The sequence below is a fragment of the Camelina sativa genome, chromosome 12 (genome assembly GCF_000633955.1).
Source record: "Camelina sativa cultivar DH55 chromosome 12, Cs, whole genome shotgun sequence".
NCBI classification, from domain to species: domain Eukaryota; kingdom Viridiplantae; phylum Streptophyta; class Magnoliopsida; order Brassicales; family Brassicaceae; genus Camelina; species Camelina sativa.
This window is the reverse complement of record NC_025696.1, coordinates 16676058-16684559: the sequence shown is the minus strand read 5'-3', so window position 1 is coordinate 16684559 and position 8502 is coordinate 16676058. Positions and strand designations below refer to the sequence as shown.

General features: G+C 36.8%; 2 protein-coding genes and 1 pseudogene across 2 annotated transcripts in view; 2 read left to right on the top strand and 1 right to left on the bottom strand.

Moving 5' to 3' along the window:
* Nucleotides 260-1369, top strand: LOC109127960 (annotated as a pseudogene).
* LOC104731944 (probable protein phosphatase 2C 55) lies at nucleotides 2669-4754 on the bottom strand. The gene has a single exon (XM_010451453.2). The coding sequence runs from the start codon at nucleotides 4267-4269 to the stop codon at nucleotides 2851-2853; it is 1419 nt and encodes a 472-aa protein (XP_010449755.1). The 5' UTR covers nucleotides 4270-4754; the 3' UTR covers nucleotides 2669-2850.
* The window catches only part of LOC104731943 (probable mannan synthase 1), a 5021-nt gene continuing 3529 nt past the window's right edge, over nucleotides 7011-8502 (top strand). The window contains exons 1-3 of the mRNA XM_010451452.2: nucleotides 7011-7153; nucleotides 7243-7590; nucleotides 7692-7790. Of these exons, the coding sequence (XP_010449754.1) occupies nucleotides 7088-7153; nucleotides 7243-7590; nucleotides 7692-7790 (513 nt within the window). The 5' untranslated portion in view covers nucleotides 7011-7087. The remainder of the gene's footprint in view (nucleotides 7154-7242; nucleotides 7591-7691; nucleotides 7791-8502) is intronic.

Sequence of the window (8502 nt, the reverse complement as noted above, 5' to 3'; positions counted from 1 at the left end):
GTAGATTGGTCCATATGTTATAAAGATGATCCTTGATCAAATTTTTATAAATAAAATGGTAAGCATATATATATATATATATATATATCTCGGATTAAAAAAAAAATCAATTAAGACTGTGTTTGAGTTTTACCATAATTGAGATTCGTAGATGGGAAACTTGGTGGGAAAGTGTCTTCCTAATATGGATATGGTAAACTTGGCGAGCAAGTCTCTTCTTCTATCTATATTGATGGAGGATTTTAAAGATGTGAATATCAGTTAGGTGCTTGACAAGATAAATTAGGTTTATGTTGCTAATTAACAAGAGTCATGTCTCTGCATCTCAATCAGCTCTGCCTTGGTAAACCTGTGTTGGTTAGATCCTCTCCTCTTCGCTCGAATGGCTTGTCATCTTCCTTGCTGCAAACCCCTCCTTGTAGCATCCTCGGCGTTGTTTCTTGGAATTGGGATTTCGGTCATTTAGGTCAACTCGTGATTATGAATGAGAATGAACATTGATGGAATTATACGAACAAGAAGGTGCCTCTGGAGTTGATGGATAAAAAAAGACGGTTTTGATTGGGTCATCTCATGGCTGGGTAGCTACTTTGAAGGGTAACGGAAGAGTGCGTCTCCAAGACGATCTAAACCCGGTTGCATCGGACACAGATCCGAAACGCATTTTGCTGCCTCCTCTTGTAACTCTCTGCCTCATTGCCAAACTCAAATTGTCACCAACGTGGCAATGTCCTCATCATCTCCTGAGGAAGAGGATTGTGTTGTGGCTGTCAAGTTCTTGGGACCTCAGCTCAGCTTTTGCAGACCCGCTCAAAGCAACTCCCAGTGGATCAACATTAGAATCGAAAACCCCTGCTTCAAGTCCTCCCGAGTCATGTTCTCCAAGAAAGATGGCATGTTTCGCATACCCGGATCTGGAGGCCACCTCATAGGATCATGGGATCTCACTAAAAACCACATTCCAAAGTTCCAGAAGCTGCGATTTGAAAACCTTCCTGAGCTGACCAAGACTAAACGCGACCTTTTGCTTTCGTGTTGCACAAGCGAACACTTGGTGGAGTCGCAATCAACCGGTGAAACTTTCTTGGTTAAGTTGTTCAGGAAGGCCACTAACATCATCCACCCTGTTGCTCCCATATTGGATTCAGAAGGTTTGAAAACAGAAGCGTTGATGGTGTTCAAACTTGACCAAGACGGAAACGCTGTTTACACTCAAGACATTGGAGACCTCTGCATTTTCCTCTCAAATTCTGAACCTTTCTGCGTCCCTGCTAGCTCCTATCCCGGCGTGTCCACTAACTGCGTCAAACTCTATGACTCCTACGAAACCGGGCATGTCGATCTGGCTGTAGGCGAATTCAGTGGGTAACTCTGCATTCAGAACCCCTTTCTATTTTCCACCTCACCCTATATAGACTAGTTGTTTCGAATTTAGTGAGTCTTTGTTTTTTTCTCTTAACCTATATCAAACATTTAAATCTATTTTATGAATGGTGATCTCTGTTGCGTAATTTCATTTGTTTGAGGTGATATTCTCTTTTTTCGGTTGTTGAGTAAACTATATATGCATATGCTCTGGATCTTTTTGTTGCTTTTCAATGTGAACAAGTTACTTAAGCACTTCTGATCAGATCAGGTGACATGAATCTGAATTTGTATTATTGTTATAATATATTCTTGATATATAGCTTCATTGGGATCAACGATCTCGTTTTACCCGTTTTGGTTTTCCTAATACGGGTGTTAGGAACTGGTGGTGTGACTGTGACCATTAGAAACAGTATGTTTTTGGTTAACTCCAGTAGCAGGTGCAGGTGTGTCCATTATTATCCAAAGGAGAAAAAGGTACATTTGGCGCATACTTGTACTAACTAACATCATGTATAGTCTGAAGAATACTCAAAGCTTGACAGATGAGATGACACACTGAAGATCTACACCTCACATTACCAACCGAAAGAGCCGCAATATTGGTGACAGTAGATGCAGACAATCCATGTTTGAGGCTACGAGGAAAGCTGTAGTTGGTTCTAAACTTACGTGTGTGGTCTCGCATGTACAAAATATATCCTTCAAATATTGCTAAGGTTGTTGGTAATATTTTTGGCTTGTTGCTGCTTGATTGCTATTAAGGAACAATACTCCGCTCCATCGTAAGAAATTTTTATTCATATTTGTTATGTTAATTTTTCTTTCTCAGAACAAATTGACTCGTAAGTTGAGACCTAACCCCTTTTTTGGTCAACTTAAAGGGCTAAGCTTAACTATAATAAGATGGTAAAAACTTTAGCAAACAAAATCATGATTGAAGCCACTTCGACGGATTTATTAATTGGATTGGAAAGAGAAGAGAGAAATTAAGGGGGGAGGGTGTATTCAACTTGATATTTTAAGTGATTTGTGTCAATCATGGATTTTAAAAACTCTCCTAAAATCTACTGTTATTGAACTGATGATTTAAAAATCTACTTTAAAATCCACTATTATTCAAAACAGTTTGTGGATTTGGATTTTAATAAGTTTTAGGGATTCTGGAGGATTTGAGAGGATTTGTTTAGTTAAAAATACAGAAATCAAAATCTCATGGTTTTAGGTGGGATTTGAAAGAAAAAAGACTCCACTGGCTTTTTTACTGTGGGCGTGTTAACAGATTGAGTGAGTCGGTGGGTGTGAATCAAGGACTAATCCAACTCAAGGACTCTTTCTCTTTTATTTACATATATAAAAAATCAAATATAATCAGAGGAGAATGCTCACAAACCACCACCAAACAAAACAAGAGAGGTCTCTGCAAAACACAAACCTTGAAAACTCAATACATCATCACACATCTCTCTAATTGTCTCTTCATCAACGTTGTCCTTCTTCTTTCGAAGCCGCCACATAAGAGACAACAACTGTAATGTCGTCAAGCTTACCTCCGTAGTATCTAAAGCCAGCATCTTGTGCTGCCGTCGAGAATGGAGTTTGTCTGTTTTTGTCCTGTGCTCTTTGTCGCGCCAATGCTGCAATCTTCTGTGCTGTTACCTGAGGATCTATGTTGGCTCTCACAGCATGAACCACTATGGCTGTGATCTCGTTGTTGTACAGGTTGTCGAACAACCCATCTGTTCCAGCTATTATGACGTCTCCCGGAGCCACAGCAAAAGTAAAAACCTGACCCGAGCTTGGCAAATCGCCGTTTCTTCCACTCTCCAGCTGATAGGTGAAGTTGAAGTCATGCTGTTGAACCGGTGAACGGAAAACCGTGTGCCCTTCACGAACTACCATGAACCCGCTGTCTCCTAAGTTGATTGCATTAAGTCCCTGGTTGGTTAACGCTATGATGCAAGCTGTTGAAGACCCTAGTGACTTTGTGCTAGTGTGAGCCTTTTCCAACACTCTTGCTGGATCAATCGACCCTTTAGGCTCGTCTTGGATTGCATTCACTGAGTTAGACATAAGCTCCCTAGAGTAGAAACCTGCATCAATACCAAGCTCTGCCCAACCTCCCACACCATCTGCCACACCCAATGCTTGCTCCTCTGCACAGATAAAGTGAGCATCCTCTCCCCCAGTCGCCTCTTTATCAGGATGCGGTAGATAACACGACCCCGAGACAAGCTTCAGAGGCTTAGTACAAAGCTTAGCCGCTACAGAATCAGAAGAATCTCTAACCTCTTCCTCAGTGACAGAGTTATCAAGCGAGACATCAGGAGCATTCCCAGCTGATAAACGATTAGATAGTGAGCTATGCAAGCCTCTAAATCCCAATCCTTTTCTTTGGTGGTTCATGTATATCCATCTCTTGGCACCTCTATAAGCAAAATACGCATATATTGTAGACTTCTCCGAGTGATCTTTCCCTCTGAGTCTCATACTGATTCTTCCACGGTTAGGACCGTCTCCACATACCATACCAACACCAAAACGCTTCGAAACAAGAAGATCAGAATGACGATCCGCAAACAAGGATTTAGAACCTAAACTAGCCATTGATTTACCCTGAGCTAACGAACTAGGGTCCGAAAGCAAAAGATCAATGTGATAACCACAGACCTGAAAGGCTGGACCAGATACAGAAGGAACAGAGAAAGTTCGAGAAACAGCACCAACGACAGAAAGGTTCCTCCTTTCGTTAATCAAAAGCAAATCAGAGCTCGCAGGTTCGAGAAACCCGTTAGGGTTAGTAAACCTAGAGTGCAATCCCCTATAACTCCCAAACCCTAAATTCGCTAATCCAATCAAAATCTTAACTTGTTTCTGAAGACCTTCTCTCACAGTTAACATCTTAAGCACAAACTCGAAACCCAGTAATAATTATAACCAGAGATATAGATAAGATCATATCTTCCAAAGCATCACTTTTTTTTTTGCGTCGATTGATCCAACACAAACCCACAAAAGGCAGAGCTTCAAATCAAAAGACGAATTCAGAACTTACCAAAGAACAAAATCTTCTCTTTTTTTCACAACCCTTCAGGCTTCAGAGCAGATAATGCGAAGATAAAAATAGGGGAAAGCAGAAAAAAGAGAAAGATTAAATTTTTTGAAAAGAGGAACTGGCTAGAATCCAGATGAAATTGCAAGAAAGAACCCTAGCCAAATCTGGATCTTTTTTAAGACAAAACACAAATAAAGCTGGTGGTCAAAAGCAACTCGCTTCTCTTTTTTGCTTGTTCTAAAAAAAAACAAACCAGTAAAAAAATTAGGATTGTCTCAAATCCTTTTTTATTCTTCTTCTGTCTGCGTAATGAGAGAGAGAGTTTATGAACGCGTGGTGGGTACAGAGATGATCAGACTGTTCCTCTCTCACATATTTTTGGATATATGTGAGCCGTTAGATCATTGCTTTGGCAATACATCAGCCGTTTATTAAATTAATAATAGAAAATAACGAGAACACCGAGTCGTGGAAAAAAAAAATATCATACCGATTACTGGGCTTATAAAAGCCCATTTGAGTATCAATCAAAGCCCATGTGACCAAGAGTTTAGAACACCATATTAGTTAAAAATTTGTGGTTTCACTTTAAAAATATTTAAAAGAGAAACAAAATTGGGTTTAAGGGCTTCTGTACTTGAGTTCAGAAAAAAAGGAAGCATAGTTGTCACATAACATTGGGAGTATTATCAAAACTGTCCAAATTTGACATGACTTTTCGGAAAACTTATTGAGTGCATGTGAATCTGCATCTCTACTTCTACTATGTCTATGTGCGCATCTACCTTTGGAAGTCACAATCACATCATTTAGACCGCTCTAAATTTTTACTTAACAAATATTTTTAAGGACTGAAACAAATTCTGTGATGTTACCATAGGTCCATAGCCACACACAAAACGTACCTTTTCTATCTTCTTAATGACGACCATCAACTAACTAAGATAATGATTAGGCCCTAATAGCTAGTCCATTCATAGGGGCTTTTTAGAAAGTTGTAATACGTGAGATTCTAATTAGAAAGTTGTAATAAGCACTCCCCAAATTATTAGAGGCTCTTGTATAATTAAACTAAATTTAGCGAATTTGTGAAACAGAATTCTCAGTACTGATATCATCAACACCTACTCTAACTTTTATGTGTGTACATATATATATGAATTCGAGTTGGTGACTGCTACTGTGCTACATCATTGACTAATTTTATTTAATTATTACTAAAATACTAAGTAATCATGAAAAATTGTTTTAAAAGATAACTAACTTGGTCATTCATTTGAAAGTACTGATCGACTGTAGTAAATCTATACCATATAAGTTCATTTAATTTTCCATTGCTGAAAATACAGGGGGCAAGGCAATTGTGACGCACATGGGATGTGTATCACACTCACAACTTTTCATGAAATAAACAAAACAAAAAGGACACAAGGATTTATAAGTGAAACGATTGTATCTCTAAACTGAAAAAATACAAAAAAAAACTAATAATTAACAAATAAAATAAAAACCAAGCGGTAATTAGTTGAGAAAAATATGGAGTATGATCGCCTTTAACTCGCGTTTTTTTCTTCTTCTTTCCGACTTCGATTTTTCAGAAACTTTTTCACTTATGTTTGGTCAGTTAAAAATCTTGTCATGCTTTTTATATTCGTTGGATTAGTCGGGATTGAGTTTATAGCAATATTTTCTGAAAATAAGAGTTAGATACTTAGATGTTATATTTATATTTGCCATTTCTACTGAAATTATTTTACACAAAACATGCATCTTTTTATTCTAAAATGTGTATATTATTACAAAAACAATAGCCACTTTTTCAAGAGAGTTAAAATATACCATTTATATTTATTATAGAAATAGGGTCTTTTCACCTTTTTTTTTTGGGTCAAACGGGTCTTTTCATTATAAAACACATCTAAACCTTAAAAAAATCATATGAGCCCATTTTGTAAGGTCCTTTTCTGTAAATAAATATTAAATATATGCATTTGATTACTAATATTATATATGAAAAACTAATCTCCTAGCTATTGTTACTACTATATATCAAAATCTAAAGTTTTAGTTTTCAAAGAATGTTTGGAGACTATTTAGCGCATTCCTCTGATTGATGTTTATTTTCTAAACTCTACCCACTTCTAATTGGCAAAATATCAATCATGAATGCTAATTCATGTGTGATTGATATATTTTTAAAAAAAATAGTACAAGTAAAAATGTAATTACAAAAATACAACGAATAGTCGTACTCGTACGTCAGTAGATTACAAAATACAACTAATAAAATGCATGCATGAATCACGTTGAAAAATCTAAACAAAAATTATGAGGAGGAGGAAATTATTCCTTTTTGTTCCGTTCCCTTCTGTGGATACCAGCTTAGAGAAGCTGCGATAACGTTTACGCCCTCGTCCACTGAAATTAGAATGCGAGGAATAAAAATAAAGAAAAATTAGAAAGTTGGAGAAGGAGACAAAACCAGTCAATTTTTTCACACACAACAACAACAAAAAAAGAACAAACCAGTGAAAAGTAAAAATACATGACAATTAAAAAATAGGTCAATAAAAAGGGTCATTTTGTGACAAGAAAGAAAGAAAATATCAAGTCCATCACTTCTCCTCTGTCGATCGAGCTTCAGTTATAGAGCAGCAACTAGCTATGTCTCTATTTCTGAAGCCCTTCCTCTTCCTATACGACACCACTCTTAGTCTCCTCTTACTTCTGGTAACTCATAGCTCCCCTCTCTATATGTAAATAATTTATTTATTAATGTACATTAACTGATAGTTATTTCTCATGCATGAATGAATTAGTTCAATGGAGGTAGTCTCGAGGATGCAGCTGCTGCCCAACAGAGGCTTGAGGCAGACAACAATGCTGCACAGTCGTCTGAATGGTTCCATATGCAATATTTGTGGATAAAAACGAGGAGTGTTGTACTAGTTCCCGTTTTCAAGTGTTTGGTGGTTATGTGTTTGGTATTATCCATCATAGTGTTCTTCGAGAGTTTTTACATGAACTTTGTCATACTCTTCGTTAAGTTATTTAGACGTAAACCCCATAAAGTGTACAAATGGGAGGCCATGCTAGCAGATGTCGAGGTTGGACCCGATAACTACCCAATGGTTCTTATCCAAATACCAATGTACAATGAAAAGGAGGTATATAGATATAGTACCTTTGTCAGTTAAACTCTCTGCTATATCTTAATATTTATAATGGGACCTATCGCAGATTGACGAGACCTTATGGCTCGTTGTAGGTCTATCAATTATCTATAGCGGCAGTATGCAGTTTGGTCTGGCCATCGCGCCGTCTAGTAGTTCAAGTTGTTGATGATTCTACGGATCCGGACGTAAGGGTAAGTGGCTTGTTTTTGTATTTTTTTTGGACATCAGTAAGTACGTAGCTTGTTAGATACATAATATATATAACTTTGCAGTGTTCTAAAAATTGGCCGCTTAAAATGACCAACACAATTCAAATGTGTCGATTTTGGCCAAATAGATAAAAAAAAAATAGAATTGGTCGATAGAAAATCAATTGTATAAATGGAAAACTTTTAAGTGTATACCTTATTTATGTAAAGTTCAATATCATAATTTATTGATTAAATAAATAATATAATAGATGCATCTATTGTATAGTATGCTAAATTTGAAAGAGAGAGCGTAACATTTAACATTATGATTTATTGATTAAATAAAATAATAGGACGATTTTCCCATTGCATTACGTATATATTTAGATGCATATATTGTATAGTATGATAAATTTGAATGAGGAAGAGTAAAATTTAACATCATGATTTATTGATTAGATAACATATTACAAAAAAAATTCTTAGATTTTCCGTTGCCTAATGTACATATTTAGATGCATATATATTGTATATAGTATGATAAATTTGAAAGAGGGAGCAGGAAGGTGTAGACGTAGAGATTGCAAAATGGCAAAGCCAAGGCATAAACATAAGGTGTGAAAGGAGAGATAACCGGAACGGTTACAAAGCCGGAGCTATGAAAGAAGCTCTTACGCATACCTACGTCAAGCAATGCGACTTTGTGGCTGTC